Below are 21,846 nucleotides of genomic sequence, written 5' to 3' on the forward strand. Positions count from 1 at the left end.
CCAGGCGCATTATAGTGCATGACGAGGCCGCAGGCGGGCCGTCAAGCGTGGACTGACGCCGGAGAGCTTGCTCCAGTTAGCTTGGCTGCACATGCAACACACACGCACCATCTGGGTCTGGCAGGGAATCGGCCTGCACATCATCCAGATGCAGCCAGCAGAGGAGGAGAAGAGGATAGGAAGAGGCACAGCGTTCAGCCGCCGTGGAGGTGGAGACGCAGCATCAGCCTCTTAAAGGCTCCCCGACATCACTCATCAGCTTTGCTTAAATACGCTGGATATTGTTTGGCATTATCTTCTCCAGCGTTCCATTTCCCAAAGCCAATGGTAAATTGGAAAAAAAAAAAACCTTTCCTGAAAATTTCAACCAAACCTTTTGAAGTTATTTTCAACACTAAAGAGGTAAATGTTGGCAAAAACATCACCTCCGCACTGCCTGTTGGAGGTAATTACTGTTTGAAATCAGCACAAGAGTCTTCTTTTAGATTGCATCATCCTCACAGTAAACATACGTGTGTCTGAAAAGATGCTTACATAAGATGCATCGTGCCGTGCAGCCTTGTCGCCATCATGGAAGAGTCTTGAGAAGACATCATGTCAACAAGACTTGACTTACTCTCGTCTTTTTGGAATAACATCCTTTTTCAAAATGCGTACTTCCAAAGAGTACTTCCAAGCCAAACGCTTCTTGGAAAGGTGTTCCCAGCAGTCATCAGTGAAATGATCACTGCACAGAACAGAATCGGAGGTAAGTGTCCGTCTCGCTCTCCTTCTCTGCACTTGATCGTCCATTGTTGTCTTAAAGCGTCCTCTTTTGGAATAGAAAAACTTACAGTATCACTGGGCTACTGTGAACATCCAGCAGCAACACAACATTTTGGCATGAGTACTATTTGAATGAAAAACATACTGAACCAAGTCCAGCATCTACCTCCAGAAGCAGTTCGCAGCCTGCACTTCACTGAGTACGGGATCGGAAACGACGTCACGATGCTAACCTAGCATGATGCTGCTGTTCAAATGGGAGCGTAATGTTAGCACCTTAGCTTACATAGCCATGCTAGCCTTGCTAACGTAAAAAGTACACAGTCGTGCTTCGTGGGTGCATGGCCAGACACGGCTCATTTGCATGACAGCTATTTCCTCCAAAACATCTCACACGAGGATTTCGGGGGGCCCAAAACGTGACCACCGAGGGAAACAGGTCCATGTGCTGGGACCGCCCCGTCCCTGAAAGACGCCCACATTTCCAATGGAGTTAGCTTGTCGACCAAACATTGGCAAGTTGAAGCCAGAAAAGACTGCCCACCCCTCCGGCACAGCTATGACTAATTCATGCAGCCACAGCTGTTCACTTCAGTTGGGGGGGGGGGGGGGGGGGGGGGGGAATCCTTTTCCAAAGGTAAGTTATGATATTCATAATATTTATCTTGCTGTACTTTGCCATCATAAAAAAAATGCTGTGGACCTTACAACCTGCTGCGCTACACGCCAGCAAACTGCAATAGCATGTACAGCATGTACAGCGTGTACTTCCTCTGACTTGAGCAAATAGTTCATGTTAGCTACACACTACTACTCTATTACTACTACACATTCTACACTTACTTTGGACTACTACACACTTTACGTATTTGTCTTCTCACAAAGTAGAAACATAAAGACTGTGTGTTGCATGAGACTAAATGGGTCAGCCTCATTATGGACAGCAGATGCCAGTTCAAACACACATTGGCACGTTGGCACATGGTGGACCAACCACCCCACAATGCAACATGTCATACGTGGGACCCTGTGATGGAGATAATCAGTTCCAGAGTCAAACTGTGGCCATGAAAGGCTGCTATGACCATCGTGTGGACTAAATTGAAAAAAATGCCATCAGGAGGTTGTCTACAGCCACAGATGACACCAAAGCTGCACTGATGAGAGACCCTGGGTGTTTATAGGTGACGCACCCGGCCACTATAGCAGAATAGAGGTCTAGCAGGGGGATAGAGAGTAGATAAAGAGGAGATAGAGCGTAGATAGAGCGTCGATAGAGCGTCGATAGAGCGTCGATAGAGCGTCGATAGAGCGTCGATAGAGCGTCGATAGAGCGTCGATAGAGCGTCGATAGAGCGTCGATAGAGCGTCGATAGAGCGTAGAAATAGAGAGTAGAAACACTCAAGAAAAATAAGGAAAAGTTGTCGCCGTGGGAAAGTGAGCTTGGGTTGTCTACGGGAGCAAAGTCAGTATTTACAAGAAGATGTTTTATCTTATGTTTCAGCAAGAACGGGAAAAAGGAGCGACGTTGATACTAATCACCTGGGAGGCAAAGCATGTTGAGCTTGTTAGCATAGCAACAGCTGATTCATCTTTCTTTGGCATCAAGCTGGGAACGACCAAGCCTTCCCATCAACCCTTTTCCCCTTTTCTTTCCAGACAAGCCGTGTGTGTGTGTTGTCACCTGTGTAGAATGCCACGGACGAAGACGTGTTGCTCCTCCTTTAAAACGTCCAAAGAGATTTCTGTCTGGCCGCCATCTTCATCCTGCCAGGGAGGAATGTTGTTGACGTTCAAGTGGATCAATACAAGCGAACTGTTGGCTTGCAAAAAAAGTTTGGAATTTTTATAAGCGTGACCCTTGATGGACATCTCATACTCTCTGCAGTTAAGTAAATAATCTGAGTGTAATAGTCACTATAGGGATGTTATTTCATGTCTAGAAAACTCTAATGTTAAAAAGTATTTAGAAAGTGGCAAACAGGTTTTCTAGATCTTATTTTTAATCTTTAGTCTTTATATTACATATATATACACACACACATATATACACACATATATATACATACACACAGTATATTGGGTAATAGGAGTGTAAAGGTGACTACGTATAGGGCTGCTATTTCATGTCTAGTGGGCTCTGGTAATGTTAAAAAGTATTTAAAAGGGGGCAAACAGGTTTTATTTGTATTACATATCTACTATACTGGGTAATACGTGTGTAAAGGTTACTATAGGGGTGCTATTTCATGTCGAGAGGGCTCTAATGATATTAAACTGCACATTTAAAAGTCTTAAAAGAGGTTTCCTAAATCTGAAAATGTCCCGATTAAGATGTTGAATGCTGTGTAACCAATGAACTGCTATTGAGGAGGATGACTGCATTCGGTATTGAATACTACTATAATACCCTTTCCTTTTTAAAAAGCCTTGCCCCAAGCAGACGCCTGGCCCTCTCTGCCATCCTGTGTCCGCCTGTCATGTTTGTTTGTTTAATCAACATCAGTAGCGCCGTTACAACATCGGTTGGACGTTTGTGATATTTTTGGTCCAACTGTTGTTGCTTATTTGGTGGGCGCTGCGAGGACAATCCGCCCCCCGTTCAATAATGAAGAAGCGGTGGAAGGGATAGAGCGAGGAGAGGGATAAAAAGGGATGGTGCCCCCGCTGAGCGTCCCTGAATGATTTATAACGCAAACTGACGCTTGCCGGAGCCTCGGGAAACTGGCACCAACCCTCCTCTTCCTCGCTCTTCCTCGCTCTTCCTCTTCCCTTCAGCCTCCGCTCGGCATGGGGGCGGGGGTGATTTGGGAGGGACGCTGCGTTGCCAGAAACAGCCATGCTAATTACCACAGCTGCTGCCAGCCTGACCAGTAAAAAAATACGGCCATGCTTCAGGAAAACCAGGGTTTTCCTGAATGACAGCCGTTCTGCCCGGGATGTCCCATTGACTTTTCACTCTCGCGTCCACCATTCTTCAGCTCAGACGGGGATGGCGTGTGACACTCAAAGGTATGGTCGGGACTCATGTTGGCTTTCTGTTCCTTTTCTCTTTTCATCCAAGCGTCACCATGACAACGTGCTAGCTCGTCACCGCATTTCTTTTTTTAGATGCTAGTTGATGAAGTTTGGACATTTTCTATCACCTTTTTGTCAATCAAGAGTTGTCATTTTTTGCCTTGGGGATTGTTGCTTTCATGCAAACAAAATCAGAAGTTCATATACCTCGACAATTTATTGGACTAATATCAGCACCGCATCACTTATTTTTACACTTGCAACCGTTAAGAACATTAAAATGTGACGTATTGTGTATGTTATAAAAATATATACAGTGAAGAAAATAAGTATTTGAACACCCTGCTATTTTGCTATTTCTCCCACTTAGAAATCATGGAGGGGTCTGAAATTTTCATCGTAGGTGCATGTCCACTGTGAGAGAGATAAACTAAAAAGAAAAATCCAGAAATCACAATGCATGATTTTTTTAACAATTTATTTGTGTGATACAGCTGCTAATAAGTATTTGAACACCTGAGAAAATGAATGTTAATATTTGGTACAGTAGCCTTTGTTTGCTATTACAGAGGTCAAACGTTTCCTGTAGTTTTTCACCAGGTTTGCACACACTGCAGGAGGGATCTTGGCCCACTCCTCCACACAGATCTTCTCTAGATCAGTCAGGTTTCTGGGCTGTCGCTGAGAAACACGGAGTTTGAGCTCCCTCCAAAGATTTTCGATTGGGTTCAGGTCTGGAGACTGGCTGGGCCATGCTAGAACCTTGATATGCTTCTTACGGAGCCACTCCTTGGTTTTCCTGGCTGTGTGCTTCGGGTCGTTGTCGTGTTGGAAGACCCAGCCACGACCCATCTTCAATGCTCTGACAGAGGGAAGGAGGTTGTTCCCCAAAATCTCACAATACACGGCCCCAGTCATCCTCTCTTTAATGCAGTGCACTCGTCCTGTCCCATGTGCAGAAAAACACCCCCAAAGCATGATGCTACCACCCCCATGCTTCACAGTAGGGATGGTGTTCTTCGGATTGTACTCTTCATTCTTCTTCCTCCAAACACGCTTATTGGAATTATGACCAAAAAGTTCTATTTTGGTCTCATCTGACCATAAAACTTTCTCCCATGACTCCTCTGTATCATCCAAATGGTCATATGCAAACTTAAGACGGGCCTTGACATGTGCTGGTTTAAGCAGGGGAACCTTTCGTGCCATGCATGATTTCACATCATGACGTCTTAGTGTATTACCTACAGTAACCTTGGAAACGGTGGTCCCAGCTCTTTTCAGGTCATTGACCAAGTCCTGTCGTGTAGTTCTGGGCTGATTCCTCACCTTTCTTAGAATCATTGAGACCCCACGAGGTGATATCTTGCATGGGGCTCCACTCCGATTGAGATTGACCGTCATGTTTAGCTTCTTCCATTTTCTAATGATAGCTCCAACAGTGGACCTTTTTTCACCAAGCTGCTTGGTAATTGCTCCGTAGCCCTTTCCAGCCTTGTGGAGGTGTACAATTTTGTCTCTGGTGTCTTTGGACAGCTCTTTGGTCTTCGCCATGTTACAAGTTAAAGTCTTACTGATTGTATGGGGTGGACAGGTGTCTTTATGCAGCTAACGACCTCAAACAGGTGCATCTGATTCAGGATGATACATGGAGTGCAGGTGGACTTCTAATGGGCAGACTAACAGGTCTTTCAGGGTCAGAATTCTAGATGATACACAGGTGTTCAAATACTTATTTGCAGCTGTATCACACAAATAAATTGTTAAAAAATCATGCATTGTGATTTCTGGATTTTTCTTTTTAGTTTATCTCTCTCACAGTGGACATGCACCTACGATGAAAATTTCAGACCCCTCCATGATTTCTAAGTGGGAGAAATAGCAAAATAGCAGGGTGTTCAAATACTTATTTTCTTCACTGTATTCATGCATGAATAATTTGTGAAGTTTGTAAAGTCAATCTTCTGTCATTGGGCTTAAATGAAGCATCTCCATGGAGAAAAATGGCTACATTGACACACACTGGTCACTAGGGGGTGGGCTTGTGACTGCAAAGTTCCGTGGGACACACAAGCACCAGACACGCTTTTATTGCAGGTTTGAATGAGCCATCGCACAGCAGGAACCCCGCCCATCCCCCACTACCACTGGACCACATTTACAGCATCATACACAAGTCTTATCCATATCCTGTATGTCTTATTTTCTCTTCTCGTCTACTATATTGGGTAATAGGAGTGCAAAGGTGACTATAGGGGTGCTATATCATGTCTAGAGGGCTCTAATCATATCAAAATACGTATTTAGAAGGTGGTAAACAGGCTTTCTATGTCTACCATATTGGGTAATAGGAGTGCAAAGGTGACTATAGGGGTGCTATGTCATGTCTAGAGGGCTCTAATCATGGTAAAAATCATATTTAGAAGGTGGTAAACAGTCTTATGTCTACTATATTGGGTAATAAGAGTGCAAAGGTGACTATAGGGGTGCTATTTCATGTCTAGAGGGCTCTAATCGTGGTAAAATGCATATTTAGAAGGGGGGAAACAGGCTTTCTATGCTGTAGCTATGGAAATATTCCATTTCTATGGAGGGATTAGTGATTGCTAAGGGTCATTCGAAGGTCAACTAGCAGCACTAATGCTAACGTTCTGGACAAAAAAGAAAGCAAAGTAATTACATTACTTCCCATTTGCAAATATGAAGAAATTGTCTTTGCACAGGGCCGTGCGGGTGATGAAAACAAGCGCACACAGATGCGTCAATCACAGCATTTTCAGGCCATGAATCCGGAAGGGTCGAGCTGCATGGCCCTCTGGAGCCACGCCTGGACTTTTCACTATGAAAGCCATTCATCCGCTCTGGCAACCGCCGCCTCGTTTTCTACGGGTCACTAACTGTGTGTGTGTGTGTGTGTGTGTGTGTGTGTGTGTGCGTCCCTACAAAATACACCAACCAACACGATGTGGCTTCCTCCTATCTGCTTCTACTGGCATAAAGCAGCGCAGCATCACTCCATTATTCATCAATCATTTTGCACATCAGAGGGTGGCAAGGGAGTGAAAGGGTGCGGGGGAGAACAACGGGGGTCCACGAGTGCATCCACAGGTTGCATGGATCGCCCGAATGGGAAGTGGAATGAAATGAACCTCCGGAGACCGTCCCAGGTCAGGTCAACAACAAACAGCTGGGAAGAACATGAGTCCATATTCCATCCATGACACCACATGCAGACCTCTGACCCGGAGTGGGGGCCTACCCAAGAGACCCTCCACTATCTGGCAAAAGCCAGTCCGGCCCAGCCTGTGGTAGCATGCACGAGTGATGCCGGGTAGTGGTGGAGCTGCGGTTCACCCGGTTAAAACATTAACGACCCAAGAGAACCTCCACTAGGGAGAGTGATGGTATACACCATCTGGCAAAAGCCAGTCCGGCCCACCCTGTGGTGGCATGCACAAGTGATGCCGGCACGTGGTGGAGATGCAGTTCACCCCATTAAAACATTAAGGACCCAAGACAACCTCCACTAGGCAGAGTGATAGTATACACCATCTGGCAAAAGCCAGTCCGGCCCATCCTGTGGTGGAATGCACGAGTGATGCCAGCACTGGGGGGGGGGGGGGGGGGGGTTCAACCGGGGCCAAACATGAACTCGACACTTGCCATGACGCTGCTAAATGGAGCATGAGTCACGCTAGCCTTCATGATGTTTTCCAACGTGGTAAGGAGCCCAAACACGATGATGATGATGAAGCCCAACATGCTGAACCACGTCCAGAAAGAAGGAAGCGGCGCTCATGCTGGGTTTTCACACCGGGAGCACAATTTGCACATAGATCAGCAGCACTCGTGCACACTGCCGCCACCATGCACTTGTGTTAGCAGATATTTTGACTATGTTGACAGCACAGTACATGTTGGAATTCATCTTTCCCCTCAGTGAACCACAGCTCCCCTCTGTGTCGGCAGCAGATATTTAGACTATGTTGACAGCACAGTACATGTTGGAATTCATCTTTCCCCTCAGTGAACTACAGCCCCCCTCTGTGTCGGCAGCACTTGTTCACGCTACCTTTGCTGTGCTCAACTGCATGCAAGACACGGTTATCCGCTTGGTCCACTTTGTGGTGGCCTCCAACATGAAAGGTGATGACACAGATGTAGGGTTGCTAGAAGACATCCACATCACCTGGTCATGTGACCATGCTTAAGGTAAGGTGATGCTCTGGCATCGGTAAGGAGCAAATCGTGTCTGCATGCAAAATGTCTTCTTTTCATTTCAACATGCATTTTACCTCTGAGGCACAAGTGCGGATCAGACATGTTCATCTTGAGCAGAGTAACCCCCTCCTCTGAAGCTGACTCACCCAAACTCCAACACGCATCCTCCCCGTTGGACCTCGTTACGTCACCAAGAACATTCAAGTCATAGATCTGCACCAGCTTTGTGTGTTAGTCATCTACTTCCCAGGGTTAAAAATAAAAACCCCGGGCGTCACACTAACCTACTTCGTTATCACGGAGCCCACACAGCCGGCTGTGTGCACTACCTCCTGCCGGCAGCAGGGGCATCCAGCCTCCGGATGACGTCCGCTGCTCTCGACCCACAGTCCAACATTCTCTACTTTTCAGCATGACGACCTCGAGGAGAGCTGCCAAAACGCCAAAGATCCTCCAATTACATCAGCACTCTGCTGTTCTTGAAGACCTACTGCCAAAGCAGCCAAAGATCCTCTATATAACATCAGCACTCTGCTGTTTTATGAGAACCCACTGCAAGAAAAATCATTACATTGGCAGGCATACTGTGCAAAAACAATCAAAGATTGTCTATATTGCATGAGTACTGACGTTTTTGAGGACCTGCTCGAAAACATTCCAAAATAGTCAAATTGGCAGACACAATCTGCAAAAACAGTCAAGGAGTCCTCTATATTGCGTGTGCATTTGCTGTTTGTGTCAGAGGACAAAGGAAAAAAAGCATCCGAGGATCCTACATCCTGCATGTAGCCTTGCTGACATCACACTACTACTACTACTAATCCTACTACTAGTATTAGTACTAGTACTACTACCAAATGCTGAAAATGGAATGAAAAGGATGTTATTTATCAGAAATCTGCATGACGCAAGCAGCATTTTCAGCAGCGTAGTCACGGCGAGGCTTTAAGCTCCGGCATTAAAAACGGCGGCCTGACGCTGGTGCGTCTTAAGAGGGGACGGAAGCCTTGCCTACATGCCAACAAAGGCTGCTGGTCAAATCCTCTTCAACACAACACGCGTGACAGCGTTCATACATGTCCACAGACACGTGTGCACGCCAACGTCGTCTTTCCACCGGCGGATGATCTGGCCGCTGGACGTCTCGTCCCGCTCTAAAGCCCCGACGGATTTTCTAATCAAGAGCAGCAGAAAGATTAATCAGGCGTAGTCACAGCAACGCTGTCATGGCGGAAGCCTTTCCTTTGGATTGCAAAAGCACGACCACGATGTCACACCTTTATCGCTAGAAAGCCCACATTCCGTGCTGCTTGGTGACTACACTCACATAGCACAACACCTACATGTGACCGCACTCACATAGCACAACACCTACATGTGACCGCACTCACATAGCACAACCACTGCACAACACTTACATGTAACCGCGCTCACACAGCACAACACCTACATGTGACCGCACTCACATAGCACAACCACACTTGCACAACACCTACATGTGACCGCACTCACGTAGCACAACCACACTTGCACAAAAACCTACATGTGACCGCACTCACATAGAACAACCACACTTGCACAACACCTACATGTGACTGCACTCACATAGCACAACCACACTAGCACAACACCTACATGTGACGGCACTCGCATAGCACAACCACACTTGCACAACACCTACATGTGACCGCACTCACATAGCACAACCACACTTGCACAACACCTACATGTGACTCATCACAGACACAACAGACTGTAAAGTCAGCTTGTTTAGCTCCATTACTCATTGCCATTTGAGCATCAAAAACAGAAAGGACTCATTCATCAACTTACAGTTCACTCTTTTACACCGTTTTAACCGTTTCCTTCCTTTTAGTTGACCCGCAGCTACATATTGTGAGGAAACAGAAAAGGGAAAATGTAACCCCCAAAAGCGTAAAATACAGCCACCAAAAGGCCAGCGCTGCAAAAGGTTTGCCGAGACCTCTGTGGCGTCACAACGGCTGCTCGGAGCGTGCGCCTGAATACAGTGCAACTTGCCAGGCCACAGCAGGTGGCTCCGCCCCCTCTATACTCTGGTTCTCCTGGTGGTGCTAACGTGCTAGTAGGCATGTCAGGGTATTTCATTAGGACTCATCAACAGGTACTCTCACTTCTTTTCCACTTTCCCATGCACTCCACATGATAACTGAAGTAAGAAAGTCAAAGTAGCGCTTCCGCTGTGGGCCTCTTTAAAGGACAACCATGCGATCATAGATTTATTGTCATATTACTGATATCATCCCAGCAGCGCTGATAGGCTGGTAGCAAAGTAGAAAAGGAAAGCTTCTTTGTGTTCTTCGGATCAATAATTCATTCACTGCATCTTTATATTGCAAATATTTCTTCTTGAATGTTCATGAATTAGTAACAGCATCGCTTCTTTTTCTATTTGCCACACAGAAAAAAGGAGGAAGCAAAAAAAGCGTGAGAACTATAGAAAATGTGACGTGCTTTTCAGTCTAAAAGCTTTTGTTTATTTGTGCTGCTGGCTAAAATGAAGACCAGTCAATACATTGGAAATAAAAATACTACTTTTAACTGGTCCGGTTGGAAAACGGCACACTTTGAACAAAAAGTAGAATCAAAGGCAAATTTTGCCCCAAAAATGTTGCAAATGGCAACAACTGGCAGAAACAAAAAACCCAAAACCTCAGAAATGGTCAAAAACAGACAAACAAGAAAAACAGCATAAATAGGAAAACAGAAGAAAGGCAAGAAAGGCAAGATTGGCTAAATGCAAGCAAGACCCAGCAAAGTAAAGTCAAAAGAAAAATAGAAGAACGGAGCAAAAGAGGCCAATAGAGCAATAAAAAGATGAGCATGTGTTGCATGAAAGCTGCTTCCCTGCACATCTGACCTCCCCCCCTGGCCACGTGGAAGCCTGTAATAACATCAGTCCCGCTTCTGGTCAAGCAAGTATGTGCAAAGTGACGGGTGGGGCCCATCCGCCAGCTCGACACAATGGCGGCCCCACGCCGCATCTGCCGAGGCCACTCGCCCGCTTGGTCCTGACTGGTCCTTCGAGTTCACCACCCCGCCCCCCCCACGCTGCACCGCTGCTCCTTCTGCATGTGGACGTACGACTGAGACACGAACCTTAACTTGAAAACCCTTCGGAAATCTCATTCCGTTGAAATCGTTGAAAAGGAGGCTGTTGGGGGAGGAGCCCCTTGCTGTGGCCCAGCAAGGTGCACTGTATTCAGGCGCATGCTACGAGCAGCCACGGTGCAGCCACGGTGCCGCCACAGAGGTCTGTGGCAAAGCTTTCGACTTATCAAAGGTTTCAGGTTGCTGATGAGGTCTTCGGTGTGCTCCATGGTTCTTCGTCACCTCACCTTTGGAGCGCTTGGACAACCGGCACACAAAATGGCTTCCTCCCGAAGACCATGTTTGTTTCTAAAGTTTCAGAGGAAGTAAATCAATAAAAATAGAAAAATAAATCCACATTAAAATAAAAAAAAAATGAATCCAAAGAATTGGCATGTCTTCCTCAGGAGGTCGACGTTTGTTGACAAATTAGGTGATGGAAAGTTTCGGGAAAAATACATGAAAAAAAAATGAAAACAATTTCAAATGAATGAAAATACTAATTCAAATGGAAAAAATAGCAGTTTGCATGTTCTCCCTGTGCATGCGTGGCTTTTCTCCGGGTACTCCGCTTTCCTCCCACATTAGCGTTATTAGCGTCCCATCTCTCCCCAAGACAGCTGGGATAGGCTCCAGCACCCCCGTGACCCTCATGAGGATATGAAGAATGAAATAGCGTAAATAAAAATAAAGCACTCTTAACGCTTAAAAGATAAAAGTTGATTTTTTTCCATTCTGAATTGATGTATTTTGCATTAAAAGGGAAATTATTATGAAATTGGCTTTAGGAAAAGTCAGTGTAAGAACATTCATTCATTTTCTACCACTTTTCCTCACAAGGTATGCTGGGTTGCTGGAACCTACCCCAGCTGTCTTCGGGCGTGAGGCGGGGTACACCCTGGACTGGTGGCCAGCCAATCACAGGGCACATATAGACAAACAACCATTCACACTCACATTCATACCCATGAACAATTTGGAGTCGCCAATTAACCCAGCATGTTTTTGGAATGTGGGAAGAAACCAGAGTACCCGGAGAAAACCCACGCATGCACGGGGAGAACATGCAAACTCCACACAGAGATGGCCCGAGGGTGGAATTGAACCCTGGTCTCCTAGCTGTGAGGTCTGCGCGCTAACCACTAGACAGCCGTGCCGCCCCAGTGTAAGAACAATTCAGTGCAAAAAGCTGATGTGGATTATATTCTGGAAATTACTGATGAAGGCGGGAGGGGGCGTCGTTCATCGTTCATGAGCCGTTAGCCTTGGCGTTGGACCACGCTTGGCGGGAAATCCTGTGGTTAACATACCAGGCCAGACACAGACTTAAATACCCCAAAAATAAATAAATCACTGCTGGCTGGTGACACAACCTCCCCCGACACGCACACATGCATACACACACACACACACACGTACAGACGATCAGAGACAAATCTCCACTTGACCCAATGGAGGCTGCCAGTGGCAGCATTAGAGGCGTGCGGCGTGGAGGCCTACTTTCCCGCTGATAAGCCAACAGACGAGGCGTCATCAAGCGCTGATGTCATGCTCACGGCGATCCTTGCCAGAAGCCTCCACTGCAGACCGGCTTCCACGCCACGGTTGGTGGCCAGCACTCACAGATCACAGCATCCGTCTGTCTTCTCTATCGAGCTAACACAAGCTTTCATTACCGGGAAACACCTGCCTTTCCTGGCTTCTGATTGGCCAACGTCAGCTTCAGCATCAGCCACTGCCAGTCAGAGCCTTTCTTCCTGACACTCACACACACTCATAACCCGGAGGAATGCTGCTGGATGTTTTCAGAGACAAAGTGGTGTCGTCTTATGTGCGGCATCTAGACATTTATACAGGCAAACCAGCCAAACCAGAGCGTTTCTTCTCGTCACTCACACACACCTACACCTACACAAGTTACCTGGAGAGAAGCAGCTGCTTTTTTTCCAAGAAAAAGGGTCTCTTACATGCAGGGTCTAAACATTCATCCAAAAAAAACTAATCTGAAATCAGAGCTTCTCTTCCTGACGCTCCCACAACACCAGTAATCTGGAGAGATGCAGCTGATTTTTTTCCAAGAAAAAGGTCTGAAACAGTGGTGTCAGCTTATGTGAAGCCAACAGATTTATATATGGAGTCGGGATTTTGAGCTTTCCTTCCTGTCACTCTCTATGTCTCACACACACACACGCGTGCACACACACACACACACACACATGTGCACACACACACACCAGCAATCTGAAGAGATGAAGCAGTATTTCCACCCCAAGTAAAGAGTCTACAGATTTATACACAAACCACAAATCAGAGCTTTTCTTACTATCACTGACAAACACACACTAGTAATGTATATAAATTCAGCTAAAAAGGCCTGCAAAAAAAATCAAGTAAACGAAGAATCAGAGCTTTTCTTCCTGCCACTCACAGACCAGTAACATGGAGGGATAAAGCCCTACGTTAATATACATTGATTGAGCGTATTCATGGGGTCGAGAGATTTATATGCAAATTGAGACAGAGCTTTGGGCTTTTCATCCTGTCACTCACTCTCTCTCTCTCTCACAGACAGACACACACCAGTAACCTGGAGTGATGCAGGAGTTCTGGTCGGTGGGGGCAGTGGGGTATTGGCCCCCCAAGACGCAAGGCAACCCTAAGTGGCGCGGGGGGGTTGTCTGTGGGGGCAGTGGGCACAACGCTAAAATGCCTCTGATGATGACGAGGGTTAGCGTGGCCAAGAATGAGCTGCCGTTTTTACAAGCCCATCCGTTAGCAAGCGCTGTCGACTTCCACCCCTCGAGTCATCCTTCAGGCGACCGTGAGCGGATGGGCCTTCCAGGGACGTGATATCGGCGCTCCAAAGTCGCCTTGATGGCCAGCGGAGGAAGATGTCAGCTTGGCTAACGATGCTGGGCCCCTGTCGGGCCGCCGTCTGAAATGAGCATGAAAGCTGGTGGAGGAGAGGCGGGGGCCAAAACCACTTGTCATGTGTAACATTCACGAGGGTTCCGGGGGTGCTGGAGCCTATCCCAGCTGTCTATGGGTGAGAGCTGTCTATGGGGGTACACCCTGGACTGGTCGACTGGAGAACATGCAAACTCCACACAGAGATGGCAGAGGGTGGAATTGAACCCTGGTCTCCTAGCTGTGAGGTCTGCGCGCTAACCACTCAGTGCACAACATTAAGCCCGACAGGAGCGCCTTCGTATTTCATACGCTCTGCTGCTGTGGCCACACGGTGGAAAAAAAAGACAAAAAAAAACAACACACAGACACAAAAAGGCAGATTTTCGAAGAACATCATGCCATGTTAAGAACATTGGGATCATCAGCCGAAATGGGAAGTATTATTTTCTGTCTGTTGGATCAGATTTATTTCAGTTGTTTTTTTCCTTTAATTTCATTTTAAGTTTGATTGTTTTGTTTTATGATTTATTGCTATTCATTTAACACAATTTTTATTTGAATTGACTTTAGATCATTTGAATGTGCTTTTAGTGAGCCCTCGCAATGCTAGCTAGCCATGTGAGCTAAAGCGCTAACAATATGCTCACATTTTAGCAACAGGGTCATAGTAGGTTAGCGAGGTTAGAATAACAGACTGATGGATGGTTGGCAGAGCTACAGCTTAATTAACTATTCACGCCATGTTTACACGCAAAGCGTGACAGTAGAAAATGTCAAGACGTGTAGCAAAGCCTGTTTTATTGTGCAGCTTCAGCAGCCAATGTTTCAGTGCCCAGTCTCTGAAAGAAAAGCGTGGCAGATGTTGGCTTTTTCTCAAACTTGGCGCTCGTAGCCACATACACAGTGTTAGCACGGGATTGACGAGTAACAGGCCACCTTTAAAGGCAGGACACAGAAGCAGGCAGTGGTGATGGCACGCTCGTGGGGCTTCACGCACAACAGATACCTTTTATCCGAACCCCCTCTCACCCTGCAATTGTCACGCTAGCGGTAAAAAAACACCTCCCGTACGCTCTGAGCAGTCTGAGGAATCTGCCCGCTGATGCCTGAGTCAAACATTTACCGAAAAAATATGCCAAGTGGCGAGGAGTGACCTGCCCTACATTCCAACGCTAATGAGGAAGCGGGTGACATTCTGCTCCCTGGCGCGCTTTCCCACTAAATATAGGTGAGGGTGGATGAAAGCACACGCATGACGGAACAAAGACACGATAAGTGTAAAAGGAGCCCCGAGTCAGCAAACGCTCACAGCCCCCTCACTCAAAACTCTGTTTTTCACACAACTGTACAAAAACAGGCTTCGCTACACAATCTGAAATGTCATGTGTGTGCCGAGAGCCTGTTTAGGAGCACCAAACGTGAAAAACATCCGGCATCTCCCTCATTTGTTTGCTTTACTTGGGAGAAAACTTATTTACTTTTTAATGTTTAATTCTTATTTTTCATTTCACTTTTACTTTAAATACTTTATTTTATTTTTAATTTCATTATATTTTCAGGACCAAATATGATTTATTTACATAATTGATTTGATGTGGGTGGACTTCATAATGCTAATGCTAAAAAGTAAGCTAACTTTATGGCAATTTACATTTCTCTTTATAATGCTAATGCTAAAAACAATGCTATAATGCTCATGCTAAAAACAATGCTAACATCAAAGCAACATGTTTCCTTCATAATGCTACTGCTAAAAGCAAAGCTAACATCAAAGCAATGTATATTTCCCTTCATAATGCTACTGCTAAAAGCAATGTGTATTTCCTTTCAGAATCCGACTTCCAACCAAATCACTTTGCACCGTTCTAAGCCATTTATTTCTAAACATATTACAAAGTACAACAATTACAACTACTAAAGCACAGAACACACAACTACTACTGATAATAAAATGTACTAAATACTACTACAACTACAAAAGCACATACACCCCTACTAATACAAATAATGAAGTACAACATTCATTCATTCATTCATTCATTTTCCTCCGCTTAGGGGGCAGCAGTCTTAGTAGGGAAGCCCAGACTTCCCGGTCCCCGGCCACCTCCTCCAGCTCCACCGGGAGAACACCAAGGCGTTCCCAGGCCAGCTGTGAGACATAGTCCCTCCAGCGTGTCCTAGGTCTGCCCCAGGGCCTTTTCCCGGCTGGGCATGCCCGGAACACCTCACCAGGGAGGCTTCCGGGAGGCATCCGGACTAGATGCCCAAGCCACCTCAACTGACTCCTCTCGATGTGAAGGAGAAGCGGCTCTACTCTGAGCGCCTCCCGGATGGCTGAGCTCCTCACCCTATCTCTTAGGGTGAGTCCAGCGACCCTACGGAGGAAACTCATTTCAGCCGCCTGTATCCGCGATCTCATTCTTTCGGCCATGACCCAAAGCTCATGACCATAGGTGAGGGTGGGAACATAGATCGACCGGTAAATTGAGAGCTTTGCCCTCCGGCTCAGCTCTCTTTTCACCACGACGGTCCGGTACAGCGACCGCATTACTGCTGAGGCTGCACCGATCCGTTTGTCGACCTCACGCTCCCACTTTCCCTCACTCGTGAACAAGACCCCGAGATACTTAAACTCCTCCACCTGGGGCAGGACCTCATTCCCAACCCGGAGGGAGCACTCCACCCTTTTCCGACTGAGAACCATGGCCTCTGATTTGGAGGTACTGAGTCTCATCCCAGACGCTTCACACTCAGATACAAACCGTCCCAGGAAACGCTGAAGGTCACAGCCCGAAGAAGCCATAAGAACCACATCATCTGCAAATAGCAGAGATGAGATTCTAAAGCCCCCGAACTGGACTCCCTCAACACCTTGGCTGCGCCTAGAAATTCTGTCCATGAAAATTGTGACAAAGGGCAGCCTTGGCGGAGACCAACGTTTACCGGAAACAGGCTCGACTTACTACTGGCAATGCGAACCAGACTCCTGCCCCGTTTGTACAAGGACCGGATAGCACGTAGTAACGCGCCACCAATCACGTACTCCCGGAGCACCCCCCAAAGGACGCTACGAGGGACACGGTCAAATGCCTTTTCCAGGTCCACAAAGCACATGTAGACTGGTTGGGCAAACTCCCATGCACCCTCAAGCACCCTCGTGAGGGTGTAGAGCTGGTCCAGTGTTCCACGACCAGGACGAAAACCGCATTGGACCTCTTGTATCAGAGGTTCGGCCAACGGTCGTACCCTTCTCTCCAGCACCTTGGAATAGACTTTCCCAGGGAGGCTGAGGAGTGTGATCCCCCTGTAGTTGGAACACACCCTCCGGTCACCCTTCTTGAAAAGGGGGACCACCACCCCGGTCTGCCAATCCAAAAGGTACTGTTCCCGACTTCCATGCAATGTTGAAGAGACGTGTCAGCCAAGACAGTCCCTCAACATCCAGAGCCTTGAGGAATCCTGGGCGGAACTCGTCCACCCCCGGAGCCTTGCCACTGAGGAGCGTCTTAACCACCCCAGATACCGGACACGTATGTGTCCTCAGACTCTGCTTCCTCTATGGAAGGTATGTCAGTGGGATTGAGAAGGGCCTCAAAGTATTCCTTCCACCGTCCGACTACATCCTCAGTCGAGGTCAGCAGGTCCCCGTCTCCACTGTAAACAGTGTGGACTGGGCACTGCTTCCCTTTTCTGAGGCGCCGGATGGTTTGCCAGAACCTCTTCGAGGCCGACCGAAAGTCATGCCCCATGGCCTCACCAAATTCCTCCCACACCCGAGTTTTTGCCTCGACAACCGCCAAAGCCGCAAACCGTTTGGCCTGACGGTACCTGTCAGCTGCTTCCGGAGTCCCACAAGCCATCAATGCTCGATAGGACTCCTTCTTCAGCTTGACGGCAGCCCTGACCTCTGGTGTCCACCATCGGGTTTGGGGCCTGCCGCCACGACTGGCGCCGACCGCCTTGCGGCTGCAGCTCCGGTCAGCTGCCTCAGCAATGGAGGCACGGAATATGGCCCATTTGGACTCAATATCCCGGTCCTCCCCCGGGATGCAGGTGAAGAAGCTCTGCCGGAGGTGAGAGTTGAAGACTCGACGAACGGGAGACTCTGCCAGACGTTCCCAGCACACCCTCACTACTCGTTTGGGTCTACCAGGTCTGTCCAGCATCCTCCCCCGCCATCTAATCCAACTCATCACCAGGTGGTGATCAGTTGACAGCTCAGCCCCTCTCTTCACCCGTGTGTCCAGAACATGCGGACGCAGGTCTGATGATACGACTACAAAGTCGATCACAGACCTGCGGCCTAGGGTGTCCTGGTGCCAAGCGCACTTATGGACATCCCTATGTTCGAACATGGTGTTAGTTATGGACAAACTGTGGTTCGCACAGAAGTCCAATAACATCACACCGCACAGGTTCAGATCAGGGAGGCCGTTCCTCCCAATCACGCCCCTCCATGTCACACTGTCATTGCCCACATGGGCGTTGAAGTCTCCCAGTGGAACGACGGAGTCACCAGCTGGGGTGCTCTCCAGCACCCCTCTGATGGACTCCAAGAAGGCCGGGTACTCCGAACTGCCATTTGGTGCGTACGCACAAATGACAGTGAGGACCCTTTCCCCAGCCCGAACGTGTAGGGAAATGACCCTCTCGTTCACCGGGGCTGACTCCAACATGGAAGCACCAAGCCGGGGGGCTATTAATAAGCCCACACCAGCTCGCCGCCTCTCCCCTGCAGCAACTCCAGAGTAGAACAAGGTCCAGCCCCTCTCGAGGAGTTTGGTTCCGGAACCCAAACTGTGGGTCAAGGTGAGTCCGACTATGTCTAGTCGGAATATCTCAACCTCTCGCACAAGTTCAGGTTCCTTCCCCACCAGCGAAGTGACATTCCAAACATCCAGCATCTCCCTCATTTGTTTGCTTTACTTGGGAGAAAACTTATTTACTTTTTAATGTTTAATTCTTATTTTTCATTTCACTTTTACTTTAAATACTTTATTTTATTTTTAATTTCATTATATTTTCAGGACCAAATATGATTTATTTACATAATTGATTTGATGTGGGTGGACTTCATAATGCTAATGCTAAAAAGTAAGCTAACTTTATGGCAATTTACATTTCTCTTTATAATGCTAATGCTAAAAACAATGCTATAATGCTCATGCTAAAAACAATGCTAACATCAAAGCAACATGTTTCCTTCATAATGCTACTGCTAAAAGCAAAGCTAACATCAAAGCAATGTATATTTCCCTTCATAATGCTACTGCTAAAAGCAATGCCAACATCAAAGCAATGTGTATTTCCTTTCAGAATCCGACTTCCAACCAATTCACTTTGCACCGTTCTAAGCCATTTATTTCTAAACATATTACAAAGTACAACAATTACAACTACTAAAGCACAGAACACACAACTACTACTGATAATAAAATGTACTAAATACTACTACAACTACAAAAGCACATACACTCCTACTAATACAAATAATGAAGTACAACATTCATTCATTCATTCATTCATTTTCCTCCGCTTAGGGGGCAGCAGTCTTAGTAGGGAAGCCCAGACTTCCCGGTCCCCGGCCACCTCCTCCAGCTCCACCGGGAGGACACCAAGGCGTTCCCAGCCCACACCAGCTCGCCGCCTCTCCCCTGCAGCAACTCCAGAGTAGAACAAGGTCCAGCCCCTCTCGAGGAGTTTGGTTCCGGAACCCAAACTGTGGGTCAAGGTGAGTCCGACTATGTCTAGTCGGAATATCTCAACCTCTCGCACAAGTTCAGGTTCCTTCCCCACCAGCGAAGTGACATTCCATGTCCCAAGAACCAGATTTGGCCGCCGAAGACCAGGTCGCCTACGCACCCGCCCTTGACCGCCACCCAACACACATTGCACCGGACCCTTATGCTTGCCCCCGTAGGTGGTGGGTCTACGAGGGGGAGATCCCGTGTGGCTTCTTCGGGCTGGGCCCGGCCGGGCTCCACGGGTGAAGGCCCGACCACCAGACGCTCGCCTGCGAGCCCCTCCCCCGGGCCTGGCTCCAGGGTGAGGCCCCGGTATCCCACATCCGGGCGAGGTACGTTTTCTCCTCTTGTTCTTGTTCATAAGGGTCTTCTGAATCACTCTTGGTCTGTCCCGTCACCTCGGACCTGTTTGCCTTGGGAGACCCTACCAGGGGCATATAGCCCCAGACAACATAGCTCCTCGGATCACTCGGGCACAAACCCCTCCACCACGATAAGGTGGTGATTCACGGTAGTAGTTGTTGTAGCGGTAGTAGTACTACAATACCACAGACACTACTGCTGACAACAATAAAGTACTACTACTAGCACCAAATTCTGTAAGACTACTATTAACCACTGACGTACTACAACTACTTCCGCCATTGATGTACTACTACTACAACAACTACTACCCCATTGATGTACTACTACACCAACGACTACCGCCGTTGATGTACTACCACCACTACAACAACTACTACCGCCGTTGATGTACTACCACCACTACAACAACAACTACTACCACCAAATTCAACTACTAGCACCAAATTCTGTAAGACTACTATTAACCACTGACGTACTACAACTACTACCCCATTGATGTACTACTACACCAACGACTACCGCCGTTGATGTACTACCACCACTACAACAACAACTACTACCGCCGTTGATGTACTACCACCACTACAACAACAACTACTACCGCCGTTGATGTACTACCACCACTACAACAACAACTACTACCGCCGTTGATGTACTACTACCACTACAACAACAACTACTACCACCAAATTCAACTACTAGCACCAAATTCTGTAAGACTACTATTAACCACTGACGTACTACAACTACTACCCCATTGATGTACTACTACACCAACGACTACCGCCGTTGATGTACTACCACCACTACAACAACAACTACTACCGCCGTTGATGTACTACCACCACTACAACAACTACTACCGCCGTTGATGTACTACCACCACTACAACAACAACTACTACCGCCGTTGATGTACTACTACCACTACAACAACTACTACCGCCGTTGATGTACTACTACCACTACTACTACAACTACTACCGCGCACACGGTTCTGCTGCCTGCCTCTCGTGCACTAGCGATGACATCATTTTGGGTCATCTTCGGTTCGGTTCTCTCACTCAGCCTCTTCAGTAATAGTCATACTGATACTACTGCTAGTACTGCTAGTACTACTACCACCACCACACTATGACTTTCATGTCAACACAAACCCAGCAGGTTGACGACTTGCTCGTGATGCGTTCATGGCACGTTGGTCACAATAGATCAAATCTACGATGGCGCGTGTCTGTCTTTTTTATGAATTGGAATGAATGCACCGTAGAAAGACACGGACATAAGAGGCAAGAATGTCGGGGTATTTATTTATTGGGAATGGGGCAGGGGGGCAGTGATCGCGGTGGCTTTCGTAATGGCTGAATAAAAACGGGCACACTTGAAGGCACCACGGTACACTCGCCAACACCGACCCACATCGTTGACACAAGCACCGGGGCAACCTTAAAACTGCCCCCGTCCAACACGCTACTCACCCCCCACCCGTGACGACCAAGACGTGACCAAATTGCGTCGTCGACGCGGAGCAGGTGCCGGCTGACGCCAATCAAAATAATAATCAATGTAGTACCAACACGGACATACCAACGACGTTAATAAACATTTGTACCACTTTTACTGCTTTGACCTTAAGAGCTGCTGGTTGTAGCATTAGCCGCTAATCCCTGACCAGGAAGTGTCACCCCCCCCC

At 47.4% G+C, this 21,846-nt stretch overlaps 2 protein-coding genes across 4 annotated transcripts in view; both read right to left on the reverse strand.

The window, feature by feature from the left end:
- The window catches only part of taok3a (TAO kinase 3a), a 61,420-nt gene that overhangs the window by 35,961 nt on the left and 3,613 nt on the right, over nucleotides 1-21,846 (reverse strand). For 2 of the 3 annotated variants that reach the window (XM_058069618.1, XM_058069616.1), the window contains exon 4: nucleotides 2,451-2,533. The exons of the other annotated variant lie outside the window; for it this stretch is intronic. The gene's annotated coding sequence lies outside the window, so the exon portion shown is untranslated. The remainder of the gene's footprint in view (nucleotides 1-2,450; nucleotides 2,534-21,846) is intronic. 3 annotated transcript variants of the gene reach the window in all.
- LOC131127603 (craniofacial development protein 2-like) lies at nucleotides 8,199-21,817 on the reverse strand. Its single transcript, XM_058069661.1, has 2 exons — nucleotides 8,294-21,817; nucleotides 8,199-8,218 (listed from the first exon to the last, which is right to left on the reverse strand). The coding sequence occupies exon 1, from the start codon at nucleotides 18,955-18,957 to the stop codon at nucleotides 17,551-17,553; it is 1,407 nt and encodes a 468-aa protein (XP_057925644.1). The 5' UTR covers nucleotides 18,958-21,817; the 3' UTR covers nucleotides 8,199-8,218; nucleotides 8,294-17,550.

The sequence above is a fragment of the Doryrhamphus excisus genome, chromosome 4, assembly GCF_030265055.1.
Source record: "Doryrhamphus excisus isolate RoL2022-K1 chromosome 4, RoL_Dexc_1.0, whole genome shotgun sequence".
NCBI classification, from domain to species: Eukaryota; Metazoa; Chordata; class Actinopteri; order Syngnathiformes; family Syngnathidae; genus Doryrhamphus; species Doryrhamphus excisus.